The sequence below is a fragment of the Saccostrea echinata genome, unplaced genomic scaffold, assembly GCF_033153115.1.
Source record: "Saccostrea echinata isolate AGI-Se365-2 ecotype Australia unplaced genomic scaffold, CSIRO_AGI_Sech_v1 ptg000027l, whole genome shotgun sequence".
Classification (NCBI taxonomy): Eukaryota; Metazoa; Mollusca; class Bivalvia; order Ostreida; family Ostreidae; genus Saccostrea; species Saccostrea echinata.
This window is the reverse complement of record NW_026889776.1, coordinates 12662866-12684391: the sequence shown is the minus strand read 5'-3', so window position 1 is coordinate 12684391 and position 21526 is coordinate 12662866. Positions and strand designations below refer to the sequence as shown.

The window sequence follows — 21526 nt, the reverse complement described above, 5'->3', positions numbered from 1 at the left end:
ATTAAAACTATCATGAAGAATTTAAAAAACAAATTTTGGAAAGATGTCTTTGAGGCTTGGACTGTTTTAAATGATAAATATTCTATTGACTGTAAGGTTTCAGGAGATGTACCGATTTTTTATAATCCTAAAATTGTCATTGGTGGGAAAGCTATTTATAATAAGAATATGTATGACCTGAACATTAGATTTATAAATGATCTTATAGATGATAATGGTTTCTTTTACAGTTATGAGGGTTTTCGTGATATATATCCAAATATTAAACTCAACTTCTTAGAATTTGCAGGACTGGTATAATACATGCTGTAAAAGCATGGATGAAAGCAATGAACATTAATGATATTATTGCAAAGTTACCAAACCCATTAATTTTGTCTAGCACTCATATTCTTTCAAAGTGTAAGAAAGCAATACAGTTTTATGAAATAATCAATGTTAATGATGTTGAACCCACTGGGAAAACAAGATGGAATGATATTTTTGACTTGGGGAAAAATGAATGGAAGATGATTTTTAAACTTCCTTTTAAAATTACAAAAAATAGTAAACTTCAATGGCTTCAATATAGAATTTTAAATAAAATACTTGGTACAAACTCCTATCTATATAAAATTAGGAAAAGAGATGATAAATTATGTTCTTTTTGCAATGTGGAAGAAGAAACAATAATACATGTTTTATGGGAATTTGACAATGTACAACTTTTGTTAACAGTCTTGAAGTATATTGTGAGCAAAAGATAGGGCTGCAACTTTCATTCACAAAGCAAAGTTTTATTTTGGGGTTTCTAGGAAAAAACAAAGATATTCATAACTTGTTGGCCTTGTTGATAAAATACTATATTTATGCAATGAGATGTTTAGGGAATAAAATAGATGTCAGACCTGCAACTTCACATATTAAACTTTTTTATGAAACTCAGAAATATTTATCATACAAAAATGGAGACAAAGAGGTATTTGACACCAACTGGAATCAATGGAATCGATTGTTTTCATAAATCTGTTATATTAATTATTCATGTATTAAATGAAAATTGAAATACATAACATGCCAACTCTCTCTCTCTCCCCCCCCCCCTCTCTCTCTCTAAAAAAAGTCTGAAAAATGTTAAATTTTGTATTATATCATATCTCTCTCTCCTCCCCTCCTCCTCTCTCTCTCTCTTAAAAACCACAGTCTGTAAAAATGTTAAACTGTGTTTTATATTATGATATAACAGATTGTGTATTAAATATAGAATTAAAAAAAAAAAAATATTGTACGACTTACTATATTGCTTATTTCCAAGCGATAATTAGTTCGTTCTGCTTTCAGTTATGTAAATCGCGCTTCATTTATTTTATTTGGATTTAAAAAAAACAGACAAGCGAAATGCTTGTATAACAAATAACATTCCGATAAAAACTTACAAAACGAAATTTACACATTTCTTAACGCACGATCACGCACGATTAAAACCGCAAACGATTGAGTCTGATACACGCACGATACACGAACGATCACACACGTTACACGAACGATTCTACACGATTGGTTTGTCAACAATAACGTTGCAGCCACTGTAAAATAGACCAGGCTTCTCTCTCTGTATATACTTGATGGAATAATACTTAAGATGAATGATCAGTCATACTAATCATTTACTGTACGTACAGCATCTCACAGTCATAACAATCTAGACAATACACATTTAACAACATACGAAAACTTGGCTGATTCTTCAGAAACACAAGTTTAGGTCGTCCAGTGTGGTAGGATATTTCTAACTAGGCTAATTACGTGTAATTTATATTATAAGTATCTCACCGTCTTTGCTTTCTTCTTTACCTTTTAAAATGTTGCCGCCATACAACTAGCTGAAATCCGTCGTAACGTAGTACGCGCTTGCTTATATATCCTCCTATCCCATGTCACATGACACAAATTATCTAATGAAAATATGCCGTACGAACTATCAACCAATCAACAGCTTGTACGGGAAGCTGAGTTCCCACACAAGTTCCCACATAGAACTACTTTTGCCACACAAGCTACCGTACAATATCGTAACAAATATAACAATGTAAAATTAACAACTGGAAATAGAATACATAAAATAAACTTGACTAGACGAATAAAGTTTATAAAACATCCCTAGCCTGTACAACAGATACTGAACAATGGAGCGTATGAATATCGTAACTACCAACCATAGCGTAAACAAATGTAGTCCCGATTAAGCTGACTGATAATAAAGTTCATGCGGACAATAAAGAACTACATATAGCCTAGCTAAAAATGCACAACAACTCAAATTAAAATGTAGAATCTGATCTAATATTCAAAACTTGAATCTTAGATTACTATAGTAAATATGTCACTAAACCGGAAATGACGATCCGAGTAAAGTATGATGGCTACCAAAACATGAAATGTAAAATCCACCCTCTTATCCCCGACTTTACATGAAGCAACAACTGATAAAATATGATGATAATAGTTATTACTATTTTACTACAATCGTATCAAGATAAGCTGAGATATTATTTACAATAAAATTGTAAACGAACAACTTTTCTGGCAGGCACATGGTGAACATAGATTTAAGAAGTATGAGAACTGGACGACCGCACAATATAACGTATAAAATTAAGTGATATATATTATTACAATATATTACAATATGTTGCTCGTTTTTTAAGGCGAACATATGTTTAAGAACATATGTTGAACGTATGTTCAACATATGTTAAACATACGTTGCAATTTTACCTGTGTAACAATTTAGAAAAGTTAATATCCAGGGCCTTAAGTTTGTAAAATGTGAAGATAACGAACAGTGATCAATTTCATAAGTTCAGAAATACATGTACAAATCGTGTACAGGGCAAAAACACGGGACCTGGAAACAGTGGTGCGATCAGATGCCTTGGAGGAGTTAGCATTCCCTGTCAACAGGTCACACCCGCCGTAAGCCGCCTGTATTTAAAAGGTATCCCGAGCAATCCCGCTGCCACTAGTTATCCCTTTAAAAAGTTATCTGTTATTAAACCTTGCTTTCCACACAATTAAAAAAGCACCTTTTGTAAAATGCTCTTTTAAAATCATTTAGGAGGAAAATATTTCCGTTTTCCCACCTTATGTAAAGTCTTTTTTAAATTGATTATTTATCATTGCAAATTCTTGTATTCATTGAAAATATTACATGTATTTAACTAGTTCTAATTGTAACGGAGAGACCGTTACAGCTCCCCCTACTCCTTTGTGGTGCCCAATTCCCTCTCATTTATTCTTGATGATTTCCTTGCCTCGGGGCAACCAAATGAGATTTTCTCAAATCTGAGGATTCTCATAAAAATTTTCGGTCATCGAACTGTGCCACCAAATAAATATTTTCTCAAACTCAGGCTTGTCTTTTGAGTATTTTCTCAAATCTAATACTTTTTTTATACTTTTTCTTGGGGCTTTGTGTGCCAGAGGGTACGAAGAGGATAGGTTTTTTTTAAAACATGCGTGCCACCAAAGTTTATTCTACTCAGTTGAGAAAAAAATTTGAGATTTTTCAGAAAATCTTGAGCTTAGTATGAAGTAGTCTCAAGCAAAATCTCTCAATTATTTTATGGTAAGATGATCGGAAATGTTATGACAGTGCAAACTTTAATTCATTTATACATAAACTTAACGTTCAAGCGCAGAAACCGTGTTAATTTCTCAAATATTAAATAGATCATCCTGTGATATGCAGTATTTACGTATGGTGGTGGGGAATGTACATGTAGCTATTCTCACTCGCTCTCGCTTTTTTTCATGTAAATTACACACAAATATTAAAAGAATGTTGTAAACAATCCAATGCATGTCCGAATACTTACGTGCTTTTTGAAATAATTTCAGAATTACTATTTATTAATCCCTAATGATAGCAGTGTGTCTAATTTGGTTCTTGACTTTATATATAAAATTTTCGAAACAAAAAAAAGAAGTATGGTTCTTAGTGTTGAAAATTACATGATGACGCAGTGAAACTATTTTTTTACAATATGATATTAGGGATTAATCAGTTAATCATCATTTGATGAGCTTGATTTGGGTTTTCAGTGTAACGACGAATATTGGCCTCTTTATTCGTTGATATTAAATCTAAAAAAGGAACAATAAATTTATGTGTCATTTTCTCACATCGTAGAAAATACGATGTGTTATATAGTCTCTTCCCTATACATGCCTGTAGTTCAGTTTCAGGTTCTTGTCTTCAGGGTGGGTGGTTCTTGACCTGAAAATTGCTGATAATTGTATCAAATTTTCTTTATAAGGGTCAGATAAGGGTTATGTTAAAACAAAACATGCATATGTTAACCGTCCCTGAACATGTTCTCTGTCGCCGAGTTGGCAGCATTTAAGTCATATTTTGGCGATAAAATTTATTTCCTTTTACCGCTAAAAATCATATTTTTTAAAAAATTATTCTAAATACGAAAAGTCCCTGACTGATATATTTTTGATTTGCAGAATTGAATGTTACAGATATACTGACGTTTTTCAAAAGAAAGAAAAATGTGTTAAATATCACATTGATTAATTTTATTTGGTCTGGAAATATAGTCTCGATCCGCCTACTTTTTTCGTATTCTTTCTACACGTATCGTCACAATCGCGAAAGTGACGCCTCGGTGTATGTTTCTGTATGTTTATTTCGACAGACGAGCTAATCTACAAGATTTGGATATTTTATTGTGTTATTCTGCTGTAGAATTTTTTTTTTACGAGATCTCGATGAACATTTATTGTCATAATGGAATTTTTTCCGTTGAATGCCTCGAAACAGCTTATAAAAGATAAAGGAAATTGCTAAGTTTTAAGCTGCAATTCACATTTTAAGAGATGTACCAACCGGGAGTTCCTAGATTCTATGACTCAAAACGACATGAACTCAAAATGACTACGTCAATGAAAAATTACATGTAATAAAACACGTTAAGTAAAGAAAAATACCCCTAGTCTGTTTGAAAGTATCAGGGGCACTTCTTTATTATGGTGAAAAATGAGTATACGCATTTTTAGACAAATCCATGCAATAGTCTCAAAGAAAAGGTCCAGACAAAATCCTGTCTACAGACACACGGCCAGGCTGATTCAAACCCCCCGCCCAGAAAACTTCGTTTAGGGGTGTATAAAAAGGAAGCAGCGCGTTTGTAACAAAGCAGCGGCGAGAAACGACAACGTTAAGCACGAAGAGATATCGCGTCAGTACCTTGTTCAGAACGCCACGGCGCATTGTTACTAAGGCACTGTTACACTTTTTCCATTGGCCCTATCTGGAACCATTTGCACAAGAAAAGTTTACCAATTTATATTGCAAGAAATGAAATTTTAAATATCTTAACCCATTTTATTTATATTTGGACTTCTACTGACATTGGATGAAAAAATACAATACTTAAATGCTATAATTGTAAAGATATGCACAAATTTATCTGCATCATGTCCAATACTTTAAAAACATGCAATTCAGATGTTTACAAATGTGTTTTTGCATTTCTTTTACATATATATAAGCTGTATGATAAATCTGATGCCATATATGCTATGTAATAATCATTTTTTATTGTCAGTCAGAATTCATGGCTAATTACTTAAAAAGGTCTGGTAATTTTTCACTCTGAATAATTTCCAAAACTTTACAATATAAAACAAAACAAAAACTAACAGAATACAGATATTTTATAATTTTTATAAAATTTCAAATAAGAAAAACCGTACGATACATTTTAAAGAAATATAATAGTAACATACACTGTATATACATTCATTCTTCTCTTCGAATATAAAGAATATATCACATTTATGTTACTAATTTTATTTTTTCAATCGCCATTTAACCCTTGTCAAGGATTGCAACCCTTTGGCATGCTTAAGATCGGTTTTTTCTGGTTTTCGAAAAAGAGTAGGCTCAAAGATTATAATATTTACATTCATACGGCCGAAATGTTGCCGAATCGGCGTAAAACAACAATAATCAATCAATTAGTCAATCGCCATTTCGTAGTTTGCTGCGAAATCTATGAAGAAATAATTTATCCACGTTGACATACTAGAGAAGAATACAAGTATGGGAGGAAAATGATTCAGAAAAAAATCTACTAAATTAATAAGAATCGACACATGTGTCTGGTAGCACTGCTTTTCCTGCAAACCCATGACCGTCGGCTAATCTATGACCATACACGACCAGCCCAAAAGCAGCATCATTTGTAGATTTAATTCTTAACATTCCTCCCGACACTTGTAAAACTAGTACGTCAAATTTGATATCCCTGATTGTCACAGTGGCATAGAATTTCCTGTCATACAAGTACTGTATGATTTCTGTATCATTTAATACAAGGCTGTACAGTGATTTTTCCTCAACCATCAAAGCAATGTAACTTTTTTCATAATTTACAGGAACTGTCACTAGATATTTATCTGTATATTGCCTAATTCCTGGTACAGTAATCATATAAGAATCACCTGTAAAGTCAGATCCAGTAGCGAAACCAGTGACTAATACTGGCTTTTCAGAATCTATAACAACAACTTCATCATGCAAAAAAGTGATTTCAAAGTATCCACTTTGTTTAAGTGATTTTTCTGTTTGTTTATGTCCAATCTTATATATAATGCGGTTGTCAAAAGGAGACACGATTTTTAAAATTGTTTCCTTGCTGTTATAGTTAGGTGGGACTATATACATGTTATCCAGTCTATCAATAGGTGGAAGTTGTTCATCAAGCTTACTGCAAGATCCAAACCCGGTGCTGTTTTCAAAAGCTAATTCTTGGCAGTGACGTCCAGAAAAGACTGCAACGGGCGATGATGCTTCGATTAATGTTCCCGATGTATCTACTTCGTGCCATATTTCATACGTTTCAAGAGCATTTAAAACGAGAAGCATCACACTACCATTTCGGTATCTTATTCCATCTATTTCTATTGGAAAATCAGGATTAAAATGAAAATGAATTTTGATTACATTTCCTTTTTCTTGAGAGGCTATTGCAAATTGTGAATTTGCAGAGTTGTTGTTAAATAGGCGGTAGGCAGTAGAAATGACGTATGAGTTCGATATCGACTTTATTGGTAAAATGAGAGTGCTATCCGATGAGTAAATATAATTATCAATTATGATGACAGACACGTCCTTAGTCGTCTCGATCAGTAGTGCCTTTTGTTCGATTTTGAAATCAAACAGCGCAATCGTATTTGTGACTTTAAGCTCCTTTAAGTTTCTAGATCTCGTCACCACTTCATTGTAAAGCTGTGTTGAATCTAAAAACTTCGAAATCAATTTAAACTCAAATTCTTCATCCGATAAAATATAAACAGTTTTGCTTTGGAATTTAGCGTATGGATGATTGTCAGTAAAACAGATCAGAAATCGACGCCCTTGAGTTCCTGAAAAAAAGGAATTGATGAACATCCATAATTGATATTGTATTAACTAATATTGACATTGTAACAGATTAAACGACTTTGAAGTGTTTGCTAAAAGTTCTAGGATTAACCGTAAAAAGAGTACTTCGTACCTGTTTTCCCTGCCTCGGGATAGCTCATTCCTTTTGAAGGCACATTGGGACAAACCATTGTTTCCGTGTTATCTGTTTCACATTCAAGATAGATATTACTTAAAGTGTTGATACAAACATAATTGAGGATAGCGACTTCTATAAACTTACTTGTAAGAAAAGAGAAAATTCGAATTGAAATCTGTACATTCGAATCAAATATTAATGTGAAACTTCTTCAGAATACTTTTGTACCGCAATTCCATGAGATAATGGCAACTAAAAATTTGGCGGTATCATCATGAGAAATAAGTTCTAACAGAGAATTTAAAGGGGGAAAATGCATTTAAAAATGCCAAATTGTGGCATTTAAAGAGGCAGAAAAAAGTTGTGTAAGCTTTATGTCAAGGTTTTTGATAATATCCAGAAATAAACACAACTTCGTTCATCCCAGAGTCGAACCATAAAACATTATACATGCTTTTTTTTTAATGTCGCATTGAAATACGTCTCTGAAAGTTAATTAGTTTTTTTTCGATTTTTAGTGAAAAAGCCCTATTGTTTTCGCCTTATTATCACTTTTATAGGTCACCCGAGCCACTCAGGTGACCTATTGCTATCTCTTTTCGTCCGTCGTCGTGCGTCGTTCGTAAACTTTGGAACATTTTCAGCTCTTTCTCTGAATCCAGTGAACCAATTTCAACCAATTTTGGCATATAGCATCTATGTGTGAAGGGGAACAAACATTGTGAAATTCGTGGCCCCAGACCCCCCCCCCCCCCCCGAGGCCTGAGGGGTGGAGCCAAAACAACTAAAATTAATGCAATCTTAATCTATTTTACTCCTGTACATCAAGAAGTCAAACTGTTGGCATGATTGTTATAAGCATTTAGCCAACTACCTAAATTATGAAATTCGTGGCCCCAGGCTCCGGGGTTCTAGCGAAGTGCGGTGCTCTGTAGACTACGTAGTGAAAATGCATTATTCCTTAAAAAATCTTCTCTGCTCCTAGGTACTCAGCAAACAAACTAAATGCATAGTCGTGATGAGCAAGAGTGTTTCTTCCAGAATTGTGAGTTTCATGGCCCCTGGGTCAGATGTTCTTATATAAGGGTGAGGCTCTATTGATAATATAATGAAAATGCATTATATAATTCTATTTATTAATCTTGTCTTTTCCTTAGTGTTGAGCATACATGTAGTTATGATGAACAAGAATGCTTCTAACAGAATCTTAAGAGAAGTTATCCCCCTTTTCCTTTCACGTTTGATAAATAATCATTGTAAATAATTTATTTGATAGGTTAATAGACTAAGAGAATTATGCAAGAATTTTTATTTTATAATACAAAAAGGACTTCTGCCAGAAGCACCGACTTTTACTATCGACGGCTTACTTTGACATTTAAACTTGCGTTATGTACGGAGGTACAGAATTGAAAATGGAAAAGAGAACTTTAATAGTAGTTGTAGGTATGTTGTTAGAGTCGCGAACATGATTTACCGGTATAAAATCAACATAAGAGGTTATGGGAGACAGAATAACATAACTAAAATCTTATTTTTGAGGGGCAGTATCTTCTTTTATACCATTTTCTAAAGAAATAAAAAAAAGAAGAAAAACACATTTCGGAAGGAAAACTAGGCTGGAGTTGGTCAAGGAGGGAAGGGAGGAGGTTAAAGCTAGGGTGGCTGCCGTTCCATCCACAGACAACGTATTATATGCTTTGAAATTACTCATCATTTTTTTAAATTAACTTTAAGCTAAATATATCGCACAAGAGCTTCCGTATATTGTCCTAGTGTAAAAGTAAGCCGTCGCTTGTAAAAGTCAGTGCTTCTCGCAAAAGTCCATTAATAGATAAATAAAAATGAGACAAAAATAACTTCAAAAGCTTGGATTAGTCATAAAAATAAAAATAAAGAAGCCTGATCAGGTAGTGTAGATTCAATTTAAATCAAATCATGACCCCATGGTGAAGGTGGGGAATGGCGGGACCACAATGGTAACATTTACATTGGCCGATTGCTTCCTCTTTTTAGAGTTGTGGCGCTTAATGGCGCTTCACTTTTTATGCGTTTAGAAGCTCTCCGTTATTTATTCACAAAAAGATCTAGTACATGTATCCGCTTCTCATATTTAATATATGAAGACTTATCCATACATGTCTATCTACAGTGTATGTACATACATGTATAATTGAATATACACGAAGTTTAAATACAGGTTGTTTATTTTACTTTTAATATATGAATAAGTTCCAGTTAATTAAAATCACATTTTTTCTTCCTTTCAGTAACTAAAGATTTTGAATTATAAAATGTATTCAATCATTTTTATGCATATTTATTTTCAAAAAGAGAATATTTTTCCGCTTTAATTTACTTTACATTTAATTGTTACTTACAAACTTATTATTGTATATATCACCCACAGACCTTTAAATCGCTTTAATTCGACTTCCAATAAAAACGGAATGAGTTTGAAAAACACTGATGCCCCCGAATGGCAACTCATAGCAAAGGTTAAACTTTCTCAAATGCAAATCAAATATGTTGGTACCAAAAGTAAGGTTTTGTCTCGAGGAATAAACCTGTGAAATAGGAAAGAACTGACAGCAACAATTAAATAGATATGGAAAAGGTTAAAGTTTTTTCAAACGTATGTCAAACATCAAGGTCAAGGTCAAAATTAATGGAGTCCAAGGAAAGCCCTACGAAATACACAGGTGAAATATAAAAGCCAAAGCACAAACCATTCAAAAATTATGGTCAAGGTTCAAGTTTTCCAAAAGTAGGTCAAACTCCAAGGTCAAAGTTATTGGTATCCAGAGAAAGGTCTTGTCACAAGGATTACATATGTCAAGTATGAAAGCACTAGCACCAACCGTTCAAAAGTTATGGCCAAGGTTAAAGTTTTCCAAAAGTAGGTCAAATTCCAAGGTCAAGGTCAAAGTTGTTGGTATCCAAAAGAAGGGCTTGTCCCAAGAATTACATATGTGAGGTATGAAAGCCCTAGCACCAACCGTTCAAAAGTTATGGCCAAGGTTAAAGTTTTTAAAAAGAAGGTCAAACTCCTAGTTCAAGGTCAAAAGGTCAAAGTTGCTGAGTCCAAAGGAAGGTCATGTCACAAAGATTACACATGTGAAGAATGAAAGTCGTTGCACAAATTGTTCAAAAGTTATGGCCAAGGTTAAAGTTTGGTAAAATTTTGCAAAACTGGGTCAAACTCAAAGGTCAAATATGATGGTCAGCCATTCTCCAGAAATGGTTCCAAATATGTAAAAATGGTGTCGCTTGCATTTAATACAAAATTATTTTTTCCTACTTAATGTAAATTACTGAAACTTTACTCAAAATATGTCTACAACAAAATTTAAAAATTTAGGTACCAATTATTATGCATTTGAAGTGTTAGATTATTTCCAAATATTCCTATGAAAAATAGTTTTGTTCGTTTCTCAGCATGTCGTAAGTGCATATTCCAATTTTAATACTCTACTGAGTGGCATATACTTGAAGAAATAGACAATTAAAACTTAGTCTTTATTTTAGCATCACAAAACCTGTTTTTTCAGTAAGACACAATCAGAAATCAAACATTCTTTCTTCATTTACCCCGATTTATATATTGTCGCTGAAACAGGCCTGATTTCCGTAACGCGTGATTGATTTGAAAGGAAGTGATTGTATTCAAACGAATATCTATGGATAGTATCGTAATTAAAAGTAAAAGGCACACCAGAAGAAAAATATATACCTCTGAAAGTCGAAAATGTATGGGTTTTTTTAAATTTTTGGTTAAAAAAGGAATATTGAGTTTGACGCATTTTAAAGCCTGACTTCCGTAACGCCATTTTCAACCAAATTAATGACATTTGACAAACTTATTCGTTATGTTTTTGAAGAATACAATGATCCAATGCTATGTACGCTTATCTACAGAAAATGACGACGATAACGTGGTAAATAGAGAGGGAAAATGACTAAAAATCCTGATCGGCGTAACGTATGACATCCGTAACAATATTTTCAAACAAAAATTATCGGGTTCGGCTTTCCATTATTGACATAAAGATTGTTCAGCGAAGTAGAACACGAGTTAGCATGTAACGAAATTTTGAAATTACCGAACTTAAGCGATTATTGTATGAAGCAAAGCGTATATTTGAGGAAAATATGACAAGGGTGCGTTAAAATGTTGAATAAATACGAATGGATATGTGTGGAATTGTCTGATTTAGTGTATACTCATTTGCAAGAAGTATATCTGCTGTAGACTAAAGCCATTTCACCTAAGTCAATTAATCATTTGACATTATTTTTAGAAATTTTCTGTAGCGTTACGTATGTCAGGGGAAAAAAATCAGATTTCATACCTATACTTTCTAGTGCTTATAAAGTGTTTTCTAAATTTTATTATTCATTCTTATGTTCTAAAATCTAAAAAGTGATAATTATTACTGCGTATTATGCTTTGGATGTTTTATTCCATTGATATATTCGAGCACCAAACTTATTGATTTACACAATATGTGATCAGATATTTGTGTATCAGACATATTTGAAAAAATTACCAAGTGAACAAAATTTATTTGGCACTTTGAAATATTGTATTGATATGCACATATGAAAATTGTATTGTGTACAGATTAAATTATTTGTTTAATACTCTCTGGTAGCAAATTTATTCTAAATAGTATTGGTTACGGTTATCAGGTTTTATGAGACCTGACACCCATAACCAATCTTACTTGGAATAAATGACTTCTCTTAAGGAAAAACAAAAATATTTAATTTAGCTTATACCAATGCATAATTATATGCATTATTTACAGAATGCTATTAACAAATGCAGAAAGACAGAAAAGATGGAGAGAAAGAAGAGTGAAAATATATGAATGTATTTAGTAAATGAGTGAGAGAGAAAACGGAAGGCTTACATAAGTGTTTTAGAGTAAAATCAAAGGGAACTGAAAGTCCTATTATAGATGCAAGCAAAGAAAAGCAGAAGAGGTGGTAGGGAGTTCTTGAAGTTGGAATGAAGGCACAGTGAAACTATCTAGGAAAAAGCCACGCTAGGGGAACGCCATGAGTTAGGAACTAGTGTTAAATGAGCTACAGTTTATTCTCACTAGTGGTATATTGGAAAAGTTACAGAGAGAAATTATGAAGAGTAGGAGGTTCGGGTGAACTCCATGACCAAAGTGTGCAAATATGGAAAAATATATAAGTAGCCATTTGAAAAAAAGAGATATGGATTCAGTCAGCTCATATTTTAATGGTGATAAGCCCCCCCCCCCCCACTTCCCCAATTCCTCTAGGGAAAATATCCAGTTTTTTTTAACTTGAAAAGGAAGTTGACTTAGTTGAGGAAACTATAAACAATAAATTTCAAGACTATTGTAAGATATCTTCAGAGTAATTATTTGCAAGAGGAGACTTTCTGACATCCGTAACAGAGTTGTGAGACATATAGAAGCTTTCAAATTTTCAAAAATATACTATATATTATTATCTTTTGAACTTACAAAATTGTAGACTGTAGATCTATCAGAGCATGTAATTTTTGTACATTTCTTCACTATTTTTAGACAAATAAACCAGAATTCTACATTTTTTAAATTCATATAATTGCTGTTTACTGACAAGAATTCGCTTATTTTCAAGTTCAAATTACATTAAGTAATCAATAATTTCTATGACGTATAATCTGTATTTGATTTTTATTCTCTACTATTCAGTTGAAAAATGTATTTGAAGCTTATACTCCTAGAAAATGTTCACATGCTGACATCCGTAACTTTTATGGTCATTATTTTTGAAGATCTCTCAATTTAAATTTGTGAAATAAAATTTTCTTAACTTCTCTGCATAAGTGTTTCATGGATTTGGTGTTTTATTTAAAATACCTGAATATAAGATATTCTTCATAGTTTGCTTTCAAATTTGAATGAAAGTTAATACATAGTTGTCTTTTTGGTGTGAAAAATAGGGATTTTGTTGAGACATGAGTATTTTTCCAAAATATATGTCTTGAAGTTTAATTCTTAAAAATTTTGACAGAATTAAAATAGGTCTTCTGTAAAATAACAAATAAAGTGCTCTGTGATGTTTATTTTTTGTGTTTCGACCTATGATTAGTGGCGTGTATTTACTTCTGACTTCCGTAACATGATTTTAAGTACTGTCTTTAAAATCAAATTTTTCGAAAACGAAGAAACATCCATGAGTCCAATTTCATATTTATGTCGGTGAATGGTTGTAGTAAAATATTTTAACAATTTGAACACAACAATCAAAAGTTTATTTTTCAACTTTTGCTATCCTATTAATGGAACCATTTCTGGAGAATGGCTGTGGTACCCAAAGAAAGGTCTTGTCACGTGAAATATGAAAGCCATAGCTTCAACCAATCAAAAGTTACGGACAAGGTTAATGTTTTTGCGGACAAACAGACACACAGACAGACGGACGGACAGGGCAAAAACTATATACCCCCGAATCTTCGATACGGGGGCATAAGAAAACTTGAAGTGTTAGAAAAATTAAATGTATGGAACTCCTTATAAAGTGCACCCACTTTCGACAAAAATACTTTGAAATCAAGGGGTCTAACATTTTACTTTCTAAAAATAAGTAGGTTAATTTTATAATTGATTACAAATCTCGAAAAATACATGGAAATTCGGATTGAACTATGGCAGTACTGTAGATTGTTTATATATGAATAGAAAGTAAAATTTAAAAGCGTTTAAGTTGTTCCATTCTTTATCGTTTTTATACACCCTAATAAACGTTTTGCAGTCGGATTAACGCTACCCAAAGGCCTGTGGTATACATACTCTTGAATTGTTCGTCTCCATCTTGACCCTGTATTGTAAGCGACGTAACAGCTGACACGACAGCAACAATTATAACTACTGCAACAGCTCCAAGAACAAGTCTCTTTTTTGTCAAAAATCCTATTCTGACGGTGCTTTCAGACGTGTCCCTCGACTGAAAAAATAAATAACCAGAAATTAATGAAAATAGTTATTTGACGCAAATTTCCATATCCAACAGTTTGTTTTAAAAATTACACAAAGCCCTTCGCTGATTTTATTAATAATGATTCGGCTTACCCCAGGTGTTTTTGTGGCCTGATTCATATCATTATTCCTATTTCCATCATTTATATCGCCCAGTGTTTCATATCCTTCATTTTCGTTACCAGTGTTGCGCCTTATCTATAGAGAAAAAAATTCAAACTATTTATATTTTCACAATGGAAGTTTTGTATCACTTAAATAAGATTAAAATACACATATTTACATGTATAATCTATTTAACATTATTTATTAATCTAATCAAGATTAATATATATGGCTAAATTGTCCTACATATTTAATTTCTTTGTTAACTACGTTGAAAATAGAATATTTATTTGAAAATAAGTCATTTTAGCGTATTTATTTTTATCGGTGGTGGTGGGTTACCCCAAAATAAAAGTCAGATCCATCTTCTATGCCTCTGCTTTGTCGGCTCACGATGCTTGTATAGAGATTATCTGGTTGTTCAACGTCCTAAAATAACATTTGTACGTTAATACTTTCAATATGAACATCAGTATTTTCCAAAGCTTAGCAGACATTTTACAAAATATTTTAATGCGGTTTTCTTATTTCGTTCATTTTACCAACCATGTTAATTCTGAGTTATACATCCTGAACAAATAAGCTAAATCTTAAGTTGATAGCATAATTAGATAAATACCGGACAAATTCTAAACTTGCTTAATAATATGAAATATATGAATAATTTGTCTTCGTCCATTTGCTCAGTCACATTTTTATTAGATTTCCTTTAGTTGACGCTTGCTTTACATAAGCATGTCTATGAGCTTTGATGAGTATTCTATCCGTGTCAGAAGGAACATGATGAGAAACAAAAACATACTGATCATGGTTTTTCGTTTTTGTAATATAAATCAAGGGTGAACAAATGAAATATATGAAGATAACGAACAGCATTCAGGTTCAAAAGTCCATCAAACAATGCAAAATGGGAGCAGAGCAAACACGGACCTCCAAACATCAGAGGTGGGATCAGGTGCCATGGAGGAGTGAGCATCGCCTATATCCATTATCCCAGAGCACTCCGCAGAGATAATAATTTTTTTCACATTGAAACGATCTTGAGGCTTCAACTCTTCTTTTCTTTTTGTTTGATATTTCTTCGTAACATTTTAGGATTCAAAAAGGCATGAATTCTCTCCATTTTTAAACTCCCTTTATAAACTTGCGTGCTAATCAGTTATGCTACCGCAATGTCAAATTCTCTTACAGATCGTTGTGCATTATATATTCAGTACCAACGTATGGACTGTATACGTTAACTAATCCATAATAAAAGATACTGGGTAGTATAGCACCTTTGCTTTCATTAAAATTATATATTTTTTTTTCCCAAAAATGTTTAAATCAAGGATAAACTAATGTTCCGGGGACATATTTTTGCATTAGGTCCATTGTCTGAACAGTTGTACTCAGCTCTTCACAGAAATTAATTTATGCCTGCTGCACCGCCTAGACTTTCCCGTCATGGTGAGATTTTTATAGCCCAATAGTTTAAGTTTTTTTTATATCCTATTTCTGACTTGAATAAATTAAAGTCAAGATACAGATCGAATTATGAAGTGTATAGCTTTATGAATTTTGTCTGAGTCAACCAGGATAATGCCATAAACCTGAGACGAGCTCACTTTTGATCTCAGTCTCACTTTTCCACTATATATTCCTTTTGTAAAAGTGAGACTAAGATCAAAAGTTAGCTCGTCTCAGATATATGGCCCCGGAGTCAGGACTTAGTTACTGAAGAATTCCAACAACTGATGTCGAGACTGCGCCGGATACACCTACCTTTGGCACATTATTAGATCATTCAATGGAAGTATTAAATTATTTATGAAATACTCATATATACCATTGTTTTTTTTTTCCAGATAAATCTGCTACCAAATTTCGTAAGAAAACGTTGAGTAGAAAAGGGATTATCTCTTAAATCTTCTAGATTTTACAATGATGTATTAAATTTCTCAATATGACTTTAAAAAGACACCTGTAAATTTTTAAATCAAGATAAATGGAAAGAAAAGTTCAATAAAATACCCAATGGTTTTAAATCATTTCACCCTATGACTTAAGATAAAACACCTATAAATTACCTGATCAAAATAAAAGGGAAAAATGATAAAACTCTTTCGCTTATGGTCTTTAATGTATAGTAGGGCAAATGTTGATATATTTTGTATATTCTCAACTTGGTACTTATAAAATGAGATTTACAAAACGGGGGGAAAACCAAATTAAGGAAAATTTTTGAAAGAATCATAGATTTTTGACCAGATGCATTTTGGCATATATTCATCTTTTTTTATTGTTTTATTTATTTATTTATTTTTTTTTTTGTTTTGTTTTTTTTTTCTTGGTTTCTTTGTTTGCTTTTTGGGGTTTACATCGCATGAAAATGACACTTTTCCCATAGTTGTCTTTTCGAAATCAATTATATTATATAACTAAAAAAGTCTCAGTAAAGCTTTTTTCTTTTGATGTATGGAATTTAAATTCATTTTCCCTACTACGACTCTTTGTTATGTTTTTTGCTATTTATTTATGGAATGCCTCTAAATGGTTCGAGATATCTAAACAGAAAAATGCAGAAACATGTTTAATCGGTTTTTTTTTTCAACGAAATACCGTGATATCATCAATGTTCATGGGGGAGCAATGTTCGTGGATTACCCTTATTCACGAATTTACATGCCCATGAACATTCATTTGGTCAACATTTTGAATCTTCTGTGTATACGAGGTACCCACGAAATAACGTACTCAGGAAATCAACAAATTTGTTTGTTCTCGAACATTGACCCCCACGAATTGAAATGATTCCACAGCAAAGACAATCGGATCCAATTTGTGTGCCTTTGCTTTGATTGTCCACACAGCTTACATATGAATTCATTGGTCGATCGTTTGCTTAAGATTTCAATAGATACATAAATATTAAATAAAAATTAATAATTATCAAAATTCTATCATAATGTACTCGTAAACTAAAGAGAGAAGACAATTCAAAATAAAGTGAAAAGGGAGGAATATGTTAGAGTTATACTTCTATTATACATTGACTTGTCGTTTAAGAACCTATCAGAACATTTCTCGTTGCCAGGAATTTGTGAAAGAAATGTTGCATTTTAAGAAATAAAAAAAAAACAACTTTATATTCAGAGTGTTTGATAATTTGATACTTTGTGAATTATTTATTGAGACTGAGGTTAAATAATAGTAACAGTAATGTTGTGTTCATAAAAACGTAACGTAAATACAACCGTTTCTATTAAGGAGGAATGCCAGACCTAAATTTTATTTTATAGGTTATTAGACATCCTTGTTAAGTTATGATTTCACCATTGAAAGGCCGATATAAGCTCTTAATTATTTTATAAGAATTTTTTTGTACCAATCAAAAATGAAACAAGAGATGTTTGAGAAACTTAACCCCCCCCCCCCCCCCCCCAAGTGCAACCTCTGCAATGAAAATGAAGGGAAACTGCAGATAATTGGAATTTTTTAAGTCCAAGGGGCATAACTCTGTCAGAAATTGCTCGAACATATCCCAAACAAAACTTGACCTCAATCATATTCCAAACAAAACTTGACCTAGATATTCTTATGATAATTCTGTATACCAAATTTCATTTCAGTATATGCAAACTCTGCGAAGACATACCGACAGACAGACAGAAACAAAGAAATATACCCCCACCCCCCTTCTTCTAAGGGGAGCATAAAAATTTATTTATTTGCAATAAGATGCTTTAGAGTTAAACTTTTGTTGTTAATAAATGCATTATATGAATTTCTAATAAAATATGTTAAAGAAAAGCCAGATAGACATTTTAATTCTTTTACTAATTTTTTTTTTAAATAAAACACATTATTTGTGAATATTTTCAAAACCTAGAAATAACAAATTCAAAAAACAAATCACAGCTACAAAGGATATGTTAAATAATAATATTTTAAAAAGATTCAAAATTTTACAGAAAATTTTTTAAATTTTGACCAATTCCGATCGAAATTTTACTGATCCCAAACAGAATATTATAATGATAGGTTTACAAAATATTCACAAATAATGTGTTTAATTTCATAAATATTTTTTTTTATTTATAAAAAAAATTAAATGTCTATCCAGTCTTCCGTTACATATTTTATTAGACATTCATATTATGCATTTACTTAAAGCAAATATTAAACCATAAAGCGTCTTATTTGCAAATATTTTTTTTTTCATTTTTTTCTGAACCCCCCCCCCCCTTCAAAACGTATAAAATAATCAAGAACTAATATCGGTCTTTTAATGCTGAAACCATTGTTTAAAGGGGATGTCTTAAAGATCTATTTAATCAAATTCTGTTGTTGCATTCCTCCTTAATCTATTTCATCAGGTTGTAATTGTTTATGAATCAAATTGTGCAATGTAAAAAGTAACAGGCATTATTCATATTTATCTAATTTTACGAATCTTTCCTACTAAATGTGTCATGAACTAAAATAACGAAAGATCGTTTATTAGATAGATAAATTGTCGACTAAACTGCTGAAAACAAAGGCAACGCGAAGCGGAGCAACCACTCGCAAAATGCATATCTATTAATAAAAACAGTATTCGACATCAATCCCATTGGCGGACCGAGAGGGGATTTCCGGTGGTTGGAAACCCACCTTTATTTTTGCAGAGAGGGGAGTGGGGTAGAGGATGTTTTTTTCTGCAATAGATATTTGAATGTCTAATACGTTTAAATAAAAGATTTAGTTCATCTGTTCGCTATATAGAGTCTCGCGCATTTGCTTTGAATTCCTCCGTGTACCTACACAACCCCTTTCGGGGCCCAAACAAGCTAAAAGTTACATGCAAGGTCTTAATTTGATATCATTATGATCATCAAAAGAATCCAGCAAAGTCTGGCTATACCATGTTTGGACCATCTTCTGAAGTAACTAACACAAGAGAATTTTTCTCTCCTTATAGTATTGGGATAATTTTATCAACGAAGAAAAAGTTTATGACATCACCGTTGTACGCAGGGAGGGAAGAGGGGACCCCGGCATGTCATTTTTTCTAAGAATAATCTTTCGATGTAGTTATAGTATGCAAGTTTATTTCGATGCCCCCCCCCCCGATACACCTTTAGTTGCCGGACGGTCAACATACGCAAATTTAAGCATTTGGAAGAAAAAAGAATTTACCAAGGAATTTGAAAAATAGGATTTTTGAGTGTGGTGCGCACAGTTTAACTTTCTTTTGGCTTGTAAACTCTTTTCGGAGCCCCCCCCCCCCCTTTATAGAAAAAAAAAATGTTGTCTTGGGCCTATTGGGCCTAAAGTACCTGTGGTGTGATTTTATGTAAGTGTTGGGGGCATTGATCTGGCACAACCCATTCAAAAATCTGGATCAGCCCCCGAGTTTTCAAGTTTTTCAAAAAAGAAAGATAGGGAGAAGGGCGTGTTGTGGGACGGATGAGACCGTATAAACCGAGGTCCCGTGTCGCAGTAGGTCCTGGCACGAAAAAGATTCCTCACTGCTCAAATGCAGTAAGTGCCGAGTATAGGACAAAATTTGCAGCTCTCCACCGGCAAGCGGTGGCGTCTTCATATGAGTCAAAAATTCTCGAGAGGAACATACAAACAAGCAAATATCTTACACCAACTGCGGGATTTTCAACAAAGTATTACTTCCTGCTATAACCTGTGTTAAATGTCGATAAAAACTGACATATTCCAGCATATATTCCTTCAGCATTGGCAAAATATGCATTTAAATTTCTTAAGACAGAGTTTGTTTTAAGGATATTCGCTCCTCAGCCAAGAACTCTTAATTTTTTTTATGTAATTTAAAAATATTTAATTTTACATGTATATATGAAGATAATTTTCTTAATTTTCATTAGCGGAAAAGACGTCACGTGATATTCGTCCTTTTGTGACATTGGTGCAATAACGCATCCATGGAATATGATATCGTACGACTAACCGTTCAACTTAACCAACGTTACGTAGGTGACGTCACAGTATAAGAAGCATGTTTATACCATTTTACGTAATGACAGTCAAGTCTGTCTCAGATTATTCACTTTAAGTGAAAAAATAAATGGACTTGACTGAAAGGCCAATGTGGTTATAAGGACCGATGTCGAGTGATATTGACCGCAGACATAAAAATGATAGCGACCTCGCAAGCTCTGTCACTATCACTTTCTGTGTCTTCAGTCAATATTACCTGACATGGATCTCATATCGACCTTCACTGAAGATTATTATGCTTCCTGTAAGTTTCTCTCTACATTATCAATACCCATTATTTTCGCATAGTGCTCAAGCCCCTTCCTACTTCATGGTATTTAATGTATATAAATGTTTTGTTTGGTTGTGTGTTTTTAATATCTCGAGAATATATGCATGTTTATCTATATATATTGTAAAATTACTCATTTTTGATGTTTGGGCAAACATTTGTTCGTGGGGATTTGAATCCATGGTGGAGGAAGCGTCGAGTTATATTTTGAAATTTTACATTGTTTGGAGGACTTGGAATCGTGGGTCTCTTCATACCATGAAAAAATATATATATATATACGTTATATTTACCCCAATCAGCTGAATTCGTTGTAGTTGTATTTCATTCGACATTTTGAAAGACCTTATGTCAACCAGAATCTATAGCAAAATATATCACTATAAATCATTTATTTAAAATACATTTTCTACCTGCAGTAAATACATGTATTGATAGAATCTATATAGTTTAAATATCTATTTATTTAGGCTAGAAATATTTTTAGCATATTTCTTTACCATATTTGTTTAAAATACTTCATAAAATATATCAATAATCGCCTAAGCCGTTCTCATTCAAATGGTCTTCCTTTGATTCAAACAATGTATCTTTCC

At 32.7% G+C, this 21526-nt stretch overlaps 1 protein-coding gene across 1 annotated transcript; it reads right to left on the bottom strand.

Annotated features, from left to right (window-relative positions):
- Window positions 1-6130: 6130 nt before the first annotated feature.
- LOC133193264 (IgGFc-binding protein-like) lies at window positions 6131-15234 on the bottom strand. Its single transcript, XM_061329222.1, has 6 exons — window positions 15208-15234; window positions 15008-15094; window positions 14654-14758; window positions 14375-14528; window positions 7551-7622; window positions 6131-7419 (listed from the first exon to the last, which is right to left on the bottom strand). The coding sequence occupies exons 1-6, from the start codon at window positions 15232-15234 to the stop codon at window positions 6131-6133; spliced, it is 1734 nt and encodes a 577-aa protein (XP_061185206.1).
- Window positions 15235-21526: the final 6292 nt, after the last annotated feature.